Raw genomic sequence first — 19438 nt, 5'->3', positions numbered from 1 at the left:
AGGTCATGATTAGAAGTTTGGAATTTTCAGCCCCACCCCCTATCTTCTGGGAAGTAGTAAAAATTCCAGAAGTGTGGGGTTCAGAGATCTTCTGAGTTGGTGAACACATGGAGGTGCTGTAAGAGTAGCACATTCAGAAAGAGCATGGAAGTTCTGCACCACTTCCCACATAGCTTTCCCCATTGTGTCTCTAAATCCGGCTATTCATCTGTATTCTTTATTATATCCTTTGTAATAACCTGGTAAATGTCAGCATCTCCCTGAATTCTATAAGCTATTCTAGCAAATTGTCAAACCTAAGGAGGGGGTCATTTATACAGGTAACAGCCTGGGACTTGTGATTGGCATTTGAAGTAGGGGCAATCTTGTGGGACTAAGCCCTTATGGGGATCTGATGCAGATTCCAGGTAGACAGTATTAGAATTGAATTGAATTATAGGACAGCCAGCCGGTGTCGAGAATAGCTTGATGTGTGGAAAGCCCACACATCTGGTGTCAAAAGTGTTGTGAGTGTGGTAGTAGTGTCACAGTAAAGGAGAAACACAAGGGGAGTCTGTCTTCCAACACAGTTACACACGTGCAAAAGAGTGAAGTTGGACCCTAACCTCTTACCATACATGAAAATTTATTGAAAGTGGGGGCACCTGGCTGGCTCAGTTGGTGGAGCGTGTGACTCTTGATCTCAGGGTCATAAGTCCGGGCCCCACGTTAGGTGTAGAATTTACTTACAAATAAAAAAAATCTTTAAAAAAATGTATTCAAAGTGGATCAAAGACCTAAACATTTAAAACTCTTAGGAGAATACATATGCGTAAATCTTCATGACCTTGGATTAGGCAGTGATTTCTTAGATATGATGCTAAAACTGCAAAGCAGCAAAATAAAAAATAGATTAATTGGACTTCATCAGATTTAAAAACTTTTGTGCTTCAAAGACCACCATCAAGAAAGTGAATAGACAACCCATGGAATAGGAGAAAATAGTTACAAATCATGCATCTGGTAGGGACTTTATCTAGAATATATAAAGAACCCATAACTCAGTAATAAAGAGACAAACAACCCAATTTAAAAATCAGCAAAGGATCTGAATAGACATTTCTCCATAGAAGATAATACAGATTGCCAGTAAGCACATGAAAAGATGCTCAACATTATTAGTGATTATGGAAATGTAAATCAAACCTACATTGAGATACCAGTTCACTCTCACAAGGATGACTGCAATAAAAAAAGATATAGAAAATAACAAGAGTTGATGAGGATGTAGAGAAATTAGAAGCTTCATATGTTACTGGTAGGAATATAAAATGTGCAGCTTCTTTGGAAAACAGTCCAGCAGTGCCTGTGGACTGCTTAAGATTAAACATGGAGTTACCATATACCCAGCAATTCTACTCCCAGTTATATATATACCCAGGATAAATGAAAGTATGTCTACACAAAAACTTGTATGTGAATGTTCATAGTAGCATTATTCATAGCAAACAAAAAGTGGAAACAACCCAAATGGACAATCAGCTGATAAATGGCTGAACAAAATATGTGGTATAGCTATATAATAAATATTATTGACAAAAGAAATGAAATATTGATACATGCTACAACATGGATGAGTTTTGAACACATTATGCTAGGTGAAAGAAGCCAGTCACAAAAACTACTTACTGTAGTATTCCATTTATGTGAGATGTCCAGAATAGGCAAATCTGTAGAGATAGAAAGTAGATTAGTGGGGCTGACTCTCATAGGGCTGGGAGAGTTGCAGGGGGAAATGGAAGTGACAACTAATGAGTATGGGTTTTTTGGTGGGATGGGGTAGGGCTGATGAAAATGTTCTAATGTTTATTGTGGTGGTGGTGGTTCAACTTTGAATATACTAAAAACAATTGAATTACACTTTAAATGGGTGGATTTGGTGGGGTATATTAGTAATGTTCCAATAAAGGTATTATAAAAAACTTATTCATTGTTTAGTTAGTGAGTATCCTGTGCAGAGCTGGGTACTAGAGTCCCTACCCTAGAAGTACCTACAGTCTAGGGGTCAGACAAGCAAACAAAGACAATATAGCCTAAAGATGCTGAAATTAAATTTATATATCTATTATATTCTCGTGCCTTTATGTACAATAATGAGACTCTATGGGAGTTAATTAAGTAGGAATAAAATGAGGATTGGCTTGGGTTTGACATCACTCCTGCTCTAGAGTGACATTAAGATTATTTAGATGTCTTGGGGCACTTGGCTGGCTCAGTTGGTAGCGTGTACAAATCTTGATCTCGGAGTTGTGAGTTTGAGCCCCACATTGGGTGTAGAGATTACTTAAAAATAAAATCTTTTTTTTTTTTTAAAGAATTTATTCATTTATTTGAGAGAGACAGAGCGTGCGCGTGAGTGTGGGGAGGGGCATATGGAGAGGGAGAAGCAGACTCCCGGCTGAGCAAGGAGTCTGATGTGGGGCTCGATCCCAGTACCCTGGCATCATGACCTGAGCCATAGGCAAACGCTTAACCGACTGAGCCACCCAGGTGCCCCAAAATAAAATCTTTAAAAAAAGATTATTTGGATGTCTTTTATACTGGGAATTCTTAAAACTTAAAAGTTTATAGAATGGTTTACCTAGGGACTTTTGAGTTTCTGTTATATTTCTGGACCTCTCCTCTAATCTTACTGTGCATGAAGTTGAATAACTATTTTTGTGAACGTGGAGTCATGATCAGACCTAGTAGTGCATAGCGTGGGACTGTCTTTTTTGTTTGCTTACCAACTAGATATGACCGAGGAGACTGCCTAATTTACCATAAAGATTGCTATAGTTCTGGTATCTGGATTTTCCTCAGGACTCTTACCTAAATGACAGTTTATTAGGTCTCACCTGATATATTCTGGGTTTGGCAAGCTGATTTTCTGTTTCCCTTTCTCCACAGCAATGATTTTGAATTATTAGAGTTCTCTTCAAGTGTAACCTACTCTGCTCCCTTCATTTTTAGAGATTATTTTGCTTAATTCTTCACACCTGAAAAATGGGGAAAATAATAATACTTAAACTGTGATGATTAAATGCATATAAAGCACTTAATATAATGCCTGGCACAATATGCTTGCATATTATTCATGTTTTACTAGCTATCATTATTTATATTAATTTGTTTATTCACAGATATTGATTGGGCATTTTTTTTAAAGATTTTATTTATTTATTTGAGAGAGAGAATGAGATAGAGAGAGCATGAGATGGGGGAGGGTCAGAGGGAGAAGTAGACTCCCTGCCGAGCAGGGAGCCCGATGCGGGACTCGATCCTGGGACTCCAGGATCATGACCTGAGCCGAAGGCAGTCGCTTAACCAACTGAGCCACCCAGGCGCCCCTTGATTGGGCATTTCACTGTCTGACAAGTACCGTGCTAGTTCCAGAGCAAGATAGATATGGTCCCTATACTCATGGAGTGATACCTCAGTTTGTACTAGTTATTTTAACACTCTTTAAGTGGTGGTGAAGAATTCCTGTTCCAGTTAAATTGTAGTTTCTCCATCCTTCTAAAAGTTTGTACATATTATTGAACTAACTTTATTAAGGATTTTCATTAATTGCAGGTATCTAAAATATAAGAGCAGTAGCACACTATGCTATAAAGTGTGAGGTAAGAACTCATTAAGCTCTAACCTAAAGCAGTGAAGATGTGTTGGTGAATCCTAAACAGTTTGCTACTGACTTTGTATTTTGTTTACCAGTCAAGGATCTACAATTGATTTCTTTTTTCTTTTTAAAAGTAGGATGTTTTCACTATTGAGGGATAAATAGTATTTTGGTATAACGTACCATAAAGATATTTTTGAAAGAGCATTCCAAGAAGAGTTAAATATAGTATGGCCTTTTGTTTTTAGATGGTTGAAATGTCTTTGTAATAGAGATCCTTAATTTAAATGTTATATGCTAGGAAGGTGGAATCTTGAATGGATAACAAGAAGAAAATACTTCCTAAATGATTTTTAAATTGTTGCGTTGAAGCTGAGGGAAAGAGTAAGTTGCTAATTGGCCATCATTTCATCCTTTCATTCTTACTGCAATTTACTAGGTGACAGACACAGTTTTGCAAACATTTGTAAAATACATGTAAAGTGATGCACATGCATTGTACACATTGGGAATTATTGCTCCCACTTATTTCTTGCTAGTTCCAACCCTTTCCAACAAAAGCACAGAGAATGAGAGAATAGTGTAAAAGAAGTAGAATTATTAACTAAAATAAGTCTGGATTGTATTTATATTTTAAGTCAATCAGTAGAAAGGTTTTTTTTTTTTAATTCAAGTTGAGATATATTTCTCATTCATTCACCAAATCTTGCCCTTCTAGCTCTTGGCGTGTGACTTGCTCACTTTACAGACAAACTTCTTCAAAGATTGCCCTCACTGCCTCATACTTGAATTACTCTTTAATCCGTTAAAGACTGGCTGCCGCCCTTTCCACTCACTAGTGACTTCCTAATTTTTATATTAACCGGCACTTCTCAGCCTTTCTGTAGCATTTGCCATTGGCTACTTTTGCATTAAAATGCTGCTGCTTCTTGTATTTCTATAATACCCCTTTCTCATATTTTCCTCATACCTCTCTGGCTATTACTTGATTTCCTTCATGTGTTCTTTTATTTTTGCCCATGCTCTAGATGTTGTATTTTCTAAAACTCTGTTCTTAGGTTAATTTTCTTTTCATTCTTTATGTTCTTCCAACCTGCCAGTTGTCCATCTGTGTATGTAGTTCTGTCTACCTTCCATGAATTAATGGTTCCCCAATGTATTTCTACTGAGCTGCTTTTTGCTCAGCAGCAGGCTTGAAATTAAAAGTGTCTGCTAAATTCAACAGGTTGTCCTTAAACTCAACATTCTAATTTCCCTTACAGCCTATACAACCTACTATACATTCTCTTATTTTGGTACAACTTACCATTTAATTGTACCAGTTTCTAGTCAAAAACTGTCTTTAGTATCTCTCATATTTATCTTATTTTTTCCATCTCTCCTATACTATTTATAATTTAAACCGTGTTCTCTCTCTTGGGATATTGTAACTGTTCCCAGAGTGACCTTTCTGCCTTTAGAATTGACCTCTGTATAGTCTGTCCTCATTGCCACCATAGCAGTGTTCTAAAGTATGATGTTTTAAGTGTGTTTTACCTCATCTTAAAATCTTTTAGATGCTTCTCATTACCCACCAATAGATCCAATAGATCATATGTCCATCCATGGCCCATCTGCTTTTGGATCATTTAGAGAACTTTTGAAAAGCTCCAACCTGTATTTTCCCCCATTGATTCTGAATCAGTAAAGAGTTTAGGAATTTACAAAGCTTCCCAAGATGATTTTGATAAGTAGCCAGGGCTGAGAAAAACTGACCTCTCCATGTGGTTCACTTTCCTTGTTACGGAGTCTAAGACCTTTCAGGACCTCGTGCCGCTTGCTTCTCCAGCATCTTCTCATGCTCTTCTCCCTTCATTCACTGTGCTCCAGCCAAAATGCCCTCTTCTTGCCCTGGAGCCACCAGTCTTGATCCTTTTCTAGGACCTTTGTTTGCTTTTGTTGAACCAGGGCAGACCCTAGATTGCTACCTGCTCCACTTCTGCTCTCCTCTGCGCCCTAGCCTGCACCTCCTTGGATTTCATAGGTAAAACTCAGATTGAAAACCACTGAACTAATCCAAATCAGTGAGGCCCAGAAAGATTAAGTGATTAAAGGACTGAAGTCATGTATCGGTGAATGGCAGACCATATCTAAAATTCAGGATTTATAATATAGATTTATTTATATTATAAATATAATATTTATATCACCTAGGATTTATATTCCTAAGAGAGTTCTTATTTATTGCTCTTCTGTTTTCGTATGTATAATGTCCGGGCAAAGTTGATCTGAAAGGACCTTTTAATTCTTTACTCCCTAAATAAATTATCATTGTTTATTCCCTCATTCATTTATTGAATGAATAAATTCAATAAACATGTATTTGACTACACACGGAGCAGTGTAGGGTCCAGGAGGAGGTGGGTAGAAAATTTGAATAATACAGATTTCCTATTTTTAAGGTTCTTAAGACAGGTCCTTTGTATTCAATTATAAAATACTGTACAGAAAAACAAATTGTTAATTTTTTAGAAGAGAAACCATAATGTAACCTTTTCCACTGTTTTCTGTCTTTCTTTCTTTTATCCAGGGAAAGACCATGTTTGTAGATTTATTGGCTGTGGGAGGAATGATCGATTCAACTATGTGGTCATGCAGTTGCAGGTAGGTTACTTGGAAATGTATCTTAAAATATTTCAGTTTTGATCGAAGTACCTAATTGCAGTGGATATGAATACAAACAGAATTCTTGGTATCATCTCAGAATGTTTTATATTATGCAGATGGAATTTTATTTAAACAGATTTGATGTAGATTTTTCCAGAGATGGAAGTGTTGTTCTTGTCAGCTGTTTTAGTTGATCCATATCTTCATTGAGTGTCATCATTGCAAAGTTTAAATCCCCATGTGGATTGCTGGATATGAATCTTGCCCTGTCCCTGTCCATTCCTCTCTTTGTTCCCTTAAGGACTCTAGGGTTTTTTTGGGGTTTTTTTTGACGGAAATAATGTAAATTTATTGAAATTGGTTTTGGGGAGGGTGGGTGGGTGGATAGTTGGGGATCTAGTTTTTAATCTTTGTGCGCAAGAACCAACTTTGACTACTTGAAAATTTAAGAATTACTTGATAATATAGGAGAAATGCCTTCCTCTTGGTGATTCAGTTGTATAATATCTGCCTTAAAATTTTTAAGGACTGGGACGCCTCAGTGGCTCTTAAAATCTGGGTCTTAAAATCTTACGGGTTCAAGAAGTTGTACTTATTTCTTTTCTCATTTCTACCAGCAAGACCTGGGACAAGTCTCATGAAATTTCCTTTAACCATTGAGGCTTTACATGAGCAGCTTTAGTATAGCCTAAGAGTGATATTTTGTGAAAAGCATTATCACCTAGGGAGGGGCAAAAAAATATTTTGAATCTTGTAACCGTACAGATGTAGATCTAGTTTGCCTGACATCAGAGCTGCCATATTTTTAAAACTTTTTCTTATTATGAAAAAAATTAAACATACACAAAAATAGAATAGTATAATGAACACCCATGTACTCATCACCCAGCTTCAGTAGTTTTCAGTATGTGGCCCATCTTGTTCCTGATGTATTCTTCCTCTCCTCTTCCTCCCCAGATTATTTCAAAGCAAACTGAAGGCATATTTTATCTGGAAATACATGAATATGTATTCCTATGAGTCAGAGATTCCTTTTTTCTCTTCTTAATCACAGTACACAGTAATTCCTTCATAATAGCATTAAATATCAAGATGATCTTCAGATTTCCTTATTGTATGTGTTTTATTTTTTTTATATTTGGATTCCTTAAATCTGGTTTCACACAGGGTTCCACACATTGCATTTGGTGGATATAATTCTTAAACTTCTTTTACTCTATAGGTTCCCTCTTTTTTTTTTTTTTTTTTACAGTTTTTTGTTGTTATTGTTCATACTGTCATTGATAAAAATGAAGTCATTTATCATGAAGTTTTCATATTCTGGAGTTTGCTGATTATCTCCCTCCTTGTTTAACATGTTCTTCTATCCACTGTATTTTCTGTAAACTGGTGATTAGCTCTTTTGTTTTAATTAGCCAGAGTACTTCAGAGGGGAGGGTATGCTTCCTCTTGCATCACATCAGTAAGCAATGTCTGGGTTGTCTCTTTTTAATATTGTTAGGATTGATCCTTGAGATTCAGGGAGACGGCCTGATGCATCCTTTTTAAAGTTCCCAGTGGTTTTTCTCCTAAGTTTTATCAACCCATTAGTAATCATTGCCTAGATCCATTACTTCAGTGGGGCTGCGGATGTACTATTCTAATTCTATCAGTTTTCCTTAATTTATTAGCTGGAATTCTTTTTCAAAAAAGCACTCCAACTACTTAGGTTACCTGAGATAAATTTTATACAGGAAGGGCAGGACTAATACTTGTTTCTTTTCTTCTTTTTACTAGTTTTCAGAATAATGAGTTGGTTCCCTAATATTTTCCAAAGAGGACAAATGAGCTCTCTCTTTTTAAAAAAAAAATGAGTTCATGCATTTCACATATTTTATGGTTCTCAATTATTGCAGTTGTTTTTCTTTTTAATGGTCAAATTGCTCCATCTTTGGCAACAGGTGAAACAAGATTGGCTGTGAACTGATAATTGTTAATTCTTGGTGATGAGTAGGTGTATGAGGGTTCATTATATTATTTTCTTTTAAGTGTATTTTACATTTTTAATAGTAAAATCCACTTGCATTTTTATTGGGATCATGTTAAATTTATAGAATTACTTAGAGAAAAATGAATTTGGTTTTTTCATTCAATAGTATTCTTTCTATGTTATTATGAATAAGGATTCTTTTTTTGGTGGCTGCATACCACTCAGTAAGATGAGTGTACCATAATTTATTTAACCTTTCCTTTATTGATAGATATATAGATTGTTTTCTGTTTTTCTCTATAACAGGTAATAACTACTTTTAGTTTATACTCTGAAGTATAATTTGGTGGATAAAACCTGCTTGTACTTACCATGTTAATAACTTTCCTCCCCCAAAAAAACAAAACAAAAAAAACCCCACTTTCCCCCATACTCTTGCTAGCCTTATATTTTTTTTTTTTAAAGATTTTATTTATTTATTTGAGAGAGAGAATGAGAGACAGCACAAGAGGGAAGAGGGTCAGAGGGAGAAGCAGACCCCCCGCTGAGCAGGGAGCCCGATGCGGGACTTGATCCAGGGACTCCGGGATCATGACCTGAGCCGAAGGCAGTCGCTCAACCAACTGAGCCACCCAGGCACCCGCTAGCCTTATATTTTATCTTTTTGGATTTTGTTAATTGATACCTTAGATTTACATTTTAAAAGATTTGAAATTTTAGGGACACCTCAGTGGCTCAGTCGATTAAGCGTCTGCCTTCGGCTCAGGTCGTGATCCCAGAGTCCTGGGATTGAGCCCCGCATCCGGCTCCCTGCTCAGTGGGCAGCCTGTTTATCCCTCTGCCTGCCACTCCCCCGGCTTGTGCGCTTTCTCTCTGTCAAATAAATAAATAAAATCTTTAAAAATTAAAAAATAAAAGATTTGAAATTTAAAATCATTACTAATACCATAAACCGAATTAATTGATTTTCTTTCAAAAGCTTTTATAATGATGGAAGTTGTTTACAAATAAAGTTCCAATATTTCTTAGGTATATTTTTGGAAATCAAAATACTGATTTTTGAGAAAAAATTGTTAGAATGCTAATAAGTTATTCGCTACTCATGGGATTGTAAAACTTGTTGTTGTAGATTATCACTTATTTGACATTTGCTAAGATGTAGAGAACAATAAATTCTCCTAACATGAAAACTTCATAATACAGAGAACTGCCAGTTTGTGCTGTGAGAAATTTTTTTTTTTAATGTTTTTAAAGGTTATTTATTTATTTATTTATTTGACAGAGAGGGACAGTGAGAGAGGGAACACAGCAGGGGGAGTGGGAGAGGGAGAAGCAGGCTCCCCACGGAGCAGGGAGCCCAATGCAGGGCTCAATCCCAGGACCCTGGGATCAGGAACTGAGCCGAAGGCAGATGCTTAACGACTGAGCCACCCAGGCACCACTAAAACTGCATTTTTAAAGAAGCGATGAAGTGGGAAAGGCTCCTGACTTTCTTGTACTTTTTTGATTCTTCAGTTACTTGAGTGCTAGTTAGTATTTTAAGTGGCACTGAAGTAATTTAAGAATTTATTACTTTTTCAAAAGTGAATCAGGTGTCTTCAGTTGAGGTGATGGCATTGGTGGTATTAATCCCTAACATACACTACAAAATTTGGGGAATAGAGAGATTAGGCTATTTAAATTCTCTTGTGATGGAGGAGCCAGTTTCCATTCTTTGGGCCATAGAACTGCAGCATCATAGCCCTGCTCTTCTCATCAAATTATTGGTTTGTTACGTAGGCAATGAAGAACTTTCCGGAGGAGCAGCACTGTGAAGTGAACAAAACAACAAGTTCAAATTCACACAAGTTTAGATTTGAAAAACAACTTTACCTTAGTAGGTTAACATTGTTTAAACTTTCTGAGCCTCAGTTTCTTCATCTGCAACATCTTCTATTTTAGGGGGCTGTGAGGATTAAATGCAATCATGATGTAACACGTCTGGCACAGGCTAGATACATTCATTGCTTTTATCTGTTGCTACAAGTAATTGAGTTTGTTTCATGTCATTTTTGTTTATAATAACAATCATTAGCATTTGTTGAGTACTTAGTGTGTCCCAGACAGTATGGTAAACACTTTACGTGGATCTTCTTTAATCTTCATAAAACATTGCAAGGTGTAGGTATCATTGCCCTCATTTTATAAGGAAACCAGACACAGAAAAATTAAGTAGTTTGTATGGGAGTATGTTAGGCAGTAATGAGGAATTACTGCTCTGGGTACATACATTTTCTGTATTTTCAAATAATCAAGACTATATTTTGTTATGGCATGAAAGACAAAGGGAAACACGATGACTCAAAAACATAGTATGTTCAAAAACTTCTGGTTATTCTTAAATTTGTCTGAAACATTCATGTATTACCTTAATGGAATCTCTTCTCTTGAGTGAGAGGATCATGATTTGGGTAAAATCCTTGCTCTTTCTGTCAGAACATTTTTTTAGAGATTTATTTATTTGAGGAGAGAGAGAGAGATCATGAGCATGAGTAGGGGGAGGGACAGAGGGAGAGAGAGAGTCCCAAGCAGACTCCCCGCTGAGTGTGGGCCCAGCGCGGGGCTCCATCCCACAACCCCAAGACCACAACCCGAGTGGAAACCAAGAGTCAGATGGTCAACCAACTGAGCTACCCAGGTTCCCCTGTCAAAACATTTTTAATGATAAATGAATAACTTCCCAGTCTTCTCTTATAACATAGTACCATATTTGGAAGTGTTTATTTGGTTTCCACAGGGTCGGAATCTGGCAGATCTACGCCGTAGCCAGTCCCGGGGTACATTCACCATTAGCACTACTCTTCGGTTGGGTAGACAGATTCTGGAGTCTATTGAGAGCATCCATTCTGTGGGATTCTTGCACCGAGACATCAAACCGGTAAGGGGCCATTTCAAGTCAGAGCACAGAATGAGTTTGCTTTGTACTCTTAATCTGATAATGGGATCCAATAAATTATGAATGTAGCATTCTGTATTTGCTTTCCATTATTAAATACAAGGTAATATTTTAATTTCAGTAACTAGAAGCAAAATGTAACTTACCTCTCAATTTTTTAAAAAAATTCTAATTACATAAAAAAAATTTCTAATTACAAACCACAATTTAACATTCAAGAGCTTTTCTCATACAATGAAAATGTTGCTCACAGCCAAATTAAAAATTATTAATGGTTGACTATTATGATTATGTGTGTTAACATTTCTAGTTACTTAGTCTTACATCTAAATTGGAAGTTATTCTTTAGATTTCTTTTTCCTGATACTGGGTAAAAATATATACATATGTTGCTTTTAGATGTATGCACTGTGTTCTCTGAACTATTTCTCAAGTGACAAATTGTACTTATAAGGAACCATCAATTATGAAAGACCTTATTTTTTCTTCTGAGTGCTACAGTGGCAATATATAGTATTTTTTTCTATTCTGTTTTTTCTTAGAAATTGTCATTTCCATAACTGAAATATGCTTTTATTTTTCCTTCTTGGTTTTTTTATTGCTCACAAGGGGAAATGATCCATTTCTGATATACTGTATTTACTATAAATATATCATGTGTTGGTTAGTGCATTTGAAAATTACACCCATCTGTAGCTACATGATTTTTAAAATTAAATAGTTTACATGAAAATGCCAACTAAAATTAACATTGTAGAGTCAGACTTAATGTAATGTAGATTTCTCTTGCACTTAATTCTATGCCAAACTAAATGTCACTACTTTAAAAGCATGGTGACTGAAGACTTTCCATTTTCATCTGAAAGCTCCCTAAGTAGAACAGTATTTTAAAATAAAAGCTAACAATTCTGTTGCAGTTTTGCTTTTTCCTTTATGAATTCTCTTTTTACATACCATTTTGCGAGTCTGTGCTCATCTAACATTACATTTATTTTTTTAAGGGAAGAATGCAAAGTATATTTTCCTTAAGTCTGTTTTGAAATGTTTCCTTAAATTGAATTTTAATTTTTATGCTTAGTGAAATTCAGCTTTATGTTGCTCATAGGAAATTCATTTAAATTTCTAGCTATGTATTTAATTTTGCTCACTCCTAGTTCCTCCCATTTTAAAAAGGAAGAATTGGGCTGTCTTTAAAGCACTCACTTAGACTAGAATTTCAAGGAACATAGAGTTACACTTAAGTCAGTGTTGTTGTATGTAACTTTGTATCATCACTTAAATTCTTTGTTTCTCAAAGTTACCTGCTCCTGGGCATTAATAGAACCCATAATGAGATTATGTATTAACATCCAGTAAACATCATGGATTAGAATAGTGTATTTGAGACATATGTATTATATAGAGAGAGTTTAAATAGAATTAAAATATAGGAAAGATAGATGTAAGGACTTAGTATTGTAAGAATATGTATATTTTCCTTTTTTGCTTTTCTAGTCGAACTTCGCCATGGGTCGCTTTCCTAGTACATGTAGGAAATGTTACATGCTTGATTTTGGCTTGGCTCGACAATTTACCAATTCCTGTGGTGACGTCAGACCAGTAAGATTTTTCATATTATTATTAAGTATTCAAGAATTAACCTGTTATAGTATCACTTTTTAAAAAAAGAAATACGAATTATGTATAGAATGGATCTTATCCAAGAAGTAGCATATAGATTTTATGATGAAATTATAGGATAGAGTTAATTAATTTTATCGAAAGTTGTGGCTTTAAGAAAAAAGTACATTAGGGGTGCTTGAGTGGCTCAGTCGGTTAAGCGTCTGCCTTCGGCTCAGGTCATGGTCCCAGGGTCCTGGGATCAAGCCCCACATCAGGCTCCCTGTTCAGCGGGGAGCCTGCTTCTCCCTCTCCCTCTGCTGCTCCCCCTACTTGTGCTCTCCTGCTCTCTCTCTGTCAAATAAATAAATACAATCTTAAAAAAAAAAAGTACATTAGACACAGACTTAGAGTGGATTTGTAGTAAGAACACACATTGGCCCTTTAGGATCAAGGGTCTTTTTTGCAGTCTGAGGCTCTTTCTATATCCTGCAGTTCTGTTTTCATTGTTGTATATTTCCTATCCAGAATTTCCATTTGGTTCTTTAAAAAAATTATCTCTTTATTGATATTCTCTATTTGATACAATGTTGTCATCATGCTTTCCTTATGTCTTTTTTTTTTTTTTTTAAAGATTTTATTTATTTATTTGAGAGAGAATGAGAGACAGAGAGCACGAGAGGGAAGAGGGTCAGAGGGAGAAGCAGACCCCCGCTGAGCGGGGAGCCGGATGTGGGACTCGATCCCGGGACTCCAGGATCATGACCTGAGCCGAAGGCAGTCGCTTAACCAACTGAGCCACCCAGGCGCCCTCCTTATGTCTTTAATCAAGCTCTCCTTTGGTTCTGTGAATGCATTTGTAAGGGCTACTTTGAAATTTTTTCCTCTTAAATCCGACAACTGGTCACTGTCACAGGCGGTTTCTGTTGCCTCTCCCCACCCCCAAATGGATGGGTCATACTTCCCTGTTTCTTTGATTCCTTTGAATTTTTTTGTTGGAAACTGGACATTTTAGATAATATAGTTTTAGATACGGGTCCTCCTTTCCAGGGCTTTTTATTATTATTTGCTTGTTTATGTGTTTAGGGACTGAACTGGATTTGTTTCAGTGAAGGCTTTTCCCCTGCCACCCTCCCCACCCCTCCCCTTCTCCAACACATAGTATTAGGTCTCTGTTGTTGCTCCTGGGGCAGTCAGCCTGCGGTTGCCCTGGAATGGCAGTTGTACTGGTAGGGCTCTCTTCTGCACTTGCCGTGGCCATACCCGGTTTTTAAGTTCCACTAATTGCGGGCTGATTGCTCTGTTGTTTACAGTAGTACCCTGGGGCATAAATTCCTGGACAAACTAATATAATCCAATCTCTGAGGTCAGAGTTTGTTTTTTTGTGACCTCAGGAGGCCTCCCGCCTTCCAGTTGTCTTACTCCCCCTGTTCTCTCTTACCTGGCCAGCCTGTAGTCTAGGCTTTATCTTCATTAGCTCTACAGATCTCCCAACTCCCTATACCACAACCTTCCCTATTTTTGAGAAATGCTTTAAGCTTAAACTTTACTGTTGAGAACAAGATAAGTTCCTTTGGGAAGAGATTAGGAGGTGTCTTTTTAAATGGCCTTTCTCCTGCCCCCAGGCAAAATCTCTGAGCCAGGGCTCTAAAGTTGGGCTGAGGACTATGGTAAGCTTCTGAATGACATCCTTACTTTTTAGGAGCTGAGATGGGGCAGTAGGTGGAGATCTCTCAGCTTGTCTCTCCTGCATGGAAGCACTGCTTCCTGAGCTGGGGGGGTGGTGCTGGGGGGTGGGGAGGGCTTTTGGGCCTCGAGTATTGTCAACATATACCCAAGGTAGAGCTTCCATTCCACGAGTGGCGCTGGGTGCAAGAAAGAAGCTTCTCTTTCCACACTAACCCAGGACTTAGCCTCCTCCACAACAGAGAGCTGGAAGAACCTCAGAAATGCTGAAGTCCTGCTTCTATGGGAAGAAAGCCCTCTGGTTGGGAACTGGGGAATGAGGGAGTCCTGTGTCCTTGGTGGCAACAGTCTGGAGTGGAGCCACCCTCTCTGCTCTGGAAGAGAGGAGGGAGAGAACGGTTTGGGTTCAAGACCATAGAATTTTCACTTTTCTTGAATAGATGTTTCTCCATTTGTTATTTGCCTTAAGGACCGTTTCCAAGAGCTTTAGTTTTTTAAAATAATTTTCACCAGTTTTACTGGGGATCAGGTCAGTGGAGCTCCTTATATTGTCCTACCGATAGTTCAGTTCTTCTGATGTCTCCTTTTTACCTTTAGTTTTGTTTTAACTTGGTACTAATTGTGATTTTCCTTTTCTAACAAATTAGTTGCACAGTTGAAATACTGACTTTTGAATGAGCTAAGTATATAATAATAGAGTTGTTTACATAAATGTAAATTATATTTAAAATATAGGCACATGAGAATTTAGGTGCCTAAAAATTACGAGAGAATCTTTCTGATTCTGGTGAAGATCTTGCATTAATAGATGCAAAGCAGGTAAATAATTTAGGTTCTGTGTAGCTTGCTAGATTAAATGTATTTCTGGAATCCCATTTCTTTTCCAGATATCTTTTATTTTTAAGGTTTTAGACTATTACCAGGTTATTGTTTATTCATACACATAACAGATATCTAATGAGCACATAATATGTGTGAGGCATGGATCTGTAGTGGTGAACAAGCTGACCAAAATGAGCCTCTTATGGAGGTTATATTTTATTGGCGAAGACAGATAGAAAACAAATACATAATTTTAGGTAGTGGTATATGCTATGAATAAACACAAAGCAGTGTATTTTTTTTAATAAAGATTTTATTTATTTATTTATTTGACAGAGACACAGTGAGAGAGGGAACACAAGCTGGGGGGGAGTGGGAGAGGGAGAAGCAGGCTTCCCGCGGAGCAGGGAGCCTGATGCAGGGCTCGATCCCAGAACCCTGGGATCATGACCTGAGCCGAAGGCAGACGCTTAATGACTGAGCCACCTAGGCACCCCGACAAAGCAGTGTATTGACGTAGAGAGTGATGGGCAGTGAGAATAGGAGACTATTTTAGTACCAAAAAAAAAAAAAAAAAGAATATTTTAGAAGTATTAGTTTAAAAAGACTTCTCTGAGGAGGTATCAAGTTGAGAGTTGAATGAAGTATGAGAACAAGCCATGTGAATATCTGGAAAGAGAGTTTTCCAGGCAAAGGGAATAGCAAGTTCAAAGGCCCCGAGGCATAGTAAGTTTGGTCTGTTCAAGAAAAAGCAGGGAGGCTACTGTGGCTTTGCACAACATAGCACAGCATGATGAGTTAAGGGGAGAGAGATAAGGTGTAAGAGGTTGGTTGGCCCTAGATTGTGTATGATTTTGCAAAGACGTTTTATTCTAAACATGATAGGAAGCCTTTGGAAAATTTTGAGCAGGGTTCTTGCATAATCTGGTACATGATCTGTCAATAAGCTGATTACATAATGGAATTATATACAGAAGTAGATTATATTTAAAACATAGCCATAGGAGAATTTCAGTGCCTGGAAATTGTAGGGAGACTATCTTCAGTTTTATCAGTATTCTTGTGTAAATTAGTAGCCATGCAGAAAAGAACTTAGGTTCTGTGTAGTTTGTTATATTTAAATATATTTCTGGAATCCCGTTTCTATTCTAAATAAACAGGTTTTCAATTTTTAGAACATGTGTTTTTTTAAAAAAAGTCACTCTGGCTGTGAAGAAGAGACTTTGAGAGCAAGAGTGGAATCAGAAAGTTACAAGTGAGAAGGCTAATGCCATTGGTCCAGTGATCATTGCATGTGACTGGGATCTAGGGCATTAGGGTGCGCCAGTGAAGGTGGTGAGAAATGGTCATATTTAGGATGTATTTTAAAGATAGATTTAACAAGCCTTCCTTTTGGATTTGTAAATACCGGGATGTCAAGGAAAAAGAAAAGTCAAGATTGACTGCTAAATTTTTCTCCTGAATGAATGGTCATGCCATTAACCATGATGGGGAAGAAGGCTGAAGAGTGGATTTGATAAGGGAAAAACGAGGTTCTATTTTCTAGAAGTCAAGTTTGAGATGCTTCTTAGATTCCAGATGGAAATAACAAGAAGGTGATTTGATACGGTAATATGTAGCTCAAAAGAGAAATCAGGACTGGAAATATAAATTTAAGAATCATTTGATTGGAGGTGGGGGTATAGCCAGGGCACAGGGGTGCAAGAATACCTGGCTTTGGGGGTCCCAAGTAGATGAGGTTCAACTACTTGTCACTGAGAAAATCCAAAGGCAAAGAGACAAGTAGTGGTGAAACAAGAAAGGAATGTATTCAACGGATGCTCAATGGACTGAGCCACCCAGGGTGCCCTGAGAGGTGTTTTATTTTATTTTATTTTTTTAAGATTTTATTTATTTTAGAGAGAGAGTGGGGGGGAGGGGCAGAGGGAGGAGGAATAAGCAGACTCCATGCTGAGCACAGAGCTCAATGTGGGGCTCCATCCCACAACCTTGAGATCATGACTTGAGCCGAAATCAAGAGATGGATGGTTAACCAGCTGAGAGGTGATTTATTTTAAAGAAGATTGGTAAAACAGGGAAGTAGTTGAAAGGGAAGTAAAATCCTTTATTCCTTAGTTTATTCACTTCCTTATTATTTATTTTTTTAAATGGCAGCTATTACAGCATGCTTGTGTACTGATGGTAATGCTCCAGGAGACATGAAAAAAATGATAATGTAGGACAGAGCAGGAACAATTCTAGGAGACACATTCTTGCATGACCAAGGGAAGGAACCTGAGCACAAATGATGAGGTTAGCCCATTCTCTAAGAGCAAGAACACTTCTTCCATTGTAACTGAGAAAAGGCAGAATAAGTGGACACAGATACAGGTAAGCATTTAGATTTGGTAGTGGGAAGTTGAAGTTCTGTCATGGCTTTTATCTTCTTCATGAAGGTAAGACCTTTTGCTGAGAGTGCAGAAAGGTGCTGGACGTTGACGAAAGAGGACAAGTGAAGTAGTTACCATGGAGAGGGAGAAGTGAACTAGCTTCAGCAAAATAGACTGTAGACCTGTGCTGAAAGCTCATTTGAGTATTATGGTAATTTAAGGTGAGATTGTCAGTACAGTTTGTTTTTCTCTAGACACCTTTAACTGCTTGTTTAGAAGTGCAGTTTGTCTAAGAGTTGGGTTTAACCTGGGTAAGGATCAGGTTAGCACTATGGAAGAGTGAGGGAAGAGAGTTGAGAGAATGTTATTGTGGTTGAACATAGTTCACGCTGTGTAAGGAATGAACTTTCCCTTTTTTTTTTGCATATCACTAGCTAGTTCCTTTTAGAATTTCAGTAGTTTCATGGTTTTCTTTAAATCTCTTAAATCTCAAATAAAATTAATTTCATACTTTTTTGGATCATGATTATGATTGAAATCATTTTTTCATATTGCTCCACTAATATAAAACCAAAGTTGCCTTTGTAGATTTGTTTCATATTATACAATTTTGTTTATTTATTCCTTTTAAGAAACTTGAATTGAGTCACTTGAATTGTCTAGGTATGCCATCATGTTATTTGCAAAAATCAATATTTTTATTTTGTCTTGCTATATTATGTATTCCAGAAGAGTGTAAAAAACACATATCAAAATTTCAAGGAGGAATATTAAAACATCTATGGCCTCCATCTAGGTTAAGAATTAGCTCATTAGCACTGTACATCTCATTCCCTTTTCTTCCTCAAGCAGCAGTGTCTAATTGAAGTTACTGTGAGCATGGAAATGTTCTGTATCTGTACTAATACGGTAGCCACTAGCTACCTGGGCTATTGAATACTTGAAATGTAGCCAAAGCAAATGAGAGACTGAATTTTAAATTTCATTTAGCTTTAGGTTGCTATTACATTGGCCATTGCAGCTCTAGACATAACCTCCATTCTGAATTTTGCATGAATCAGTCTGTTTTCTGTCTTCTGTAGACCTGAGGGTACTTGTTTTGGAGTAGGGAGCAGATTCAGGGGCTTTTGTAAAATAGTACAGTTATCATGTGGCTTTCATCTAGCTTCCCCCACTGATAATAGCTTACATAATCATAGTACATTGTCAAAGCTAGGAAAAAGATATTGGTATACTATTGCTAATTCAAGTGCAGACCCGAGTCAGCTTTCACTATAATTTACATGTACTTTTTCTTGAAGGAGGAGAGTATATGAAACTTTATCACATGTACGGATTCGTACACCCAACACCACAGTCAGTATACAAAACTATTCCATCACCACAAAGAAACTCCCTCAAAACAAAAATGTTAATTTATTTACCAAACTTAGTAATAGTATTCTTAGTATAGGACGACCATCAGTCAGAATGCATTACAAAGGGAATGATGGATACTCTCTGTTACACTATTAATGAATTGTTTTTGTTGTTGGTTTTGAGAGCCTCTACTATTCGCTTTTAAGATGTATTAGTTACAATAAATAGGGACGTGAGGTACAAAGGAGTCCAGAGCTATATATATTTACAGTACTCTGTTCCATATGGTTTCAGAGTTGAACTTCTTTTTACTTAATGATTTGAATCTTTATGTTCATTATTTTGTCCTCCTGGTTTAAAGCATGCCCTAGTTTCCTTACTCCTTCAGCTGGCATTTCACATTGGCCCTTTGTGTC

At 37.1% G+C, this 19438-nt stretch overlaps 1 protein-coding gene across 1 annotated transcript in view; it reads left to right on the top strand.

The window, feature by feature from the left end:
- TTBK2 (tau tubulin kinase 2) overlaps positions 1-19438 on the top strand; it is a 110469-nt gene that overhangs the window by 37158 nt on the left and 53873 nt on the right. Inside the window, exons 3-5 of the mRNA XM_021695336.2 lie at positions 6207-6280; positions 11029-11169; positions 12682-12786. Of these exons, the coding sequence (XP_021551011.1) occupies positions 6207-6280; positions 11029-11169; positions 12682-12786 (320 nt within the window). The remainder of the gene's footprint in view (positions 1-6206; positions 6281-11028; positions 11170-12681; positions 12787-19438) is intronic.

The sequence above is a fragment of the Neomonachus schauinslandi genome, chromosome 9, assembly GCF_002201575.2.
Source record: "Neomonachus schauinslandi chromosome 9, ASM220157v2, whole genome shotgun sequence".
Lineage (NCBI taxonomy): Eukaryota > Metazoa > Chordata > Mammalia > Carnivora > Phocidae > Neomonachus > Neomonachus schauinslandi.
Note: the sequence above shows the minus strand (reverse complement) of the source record. Positions and strands in the feature narration are given on the sequence as shown.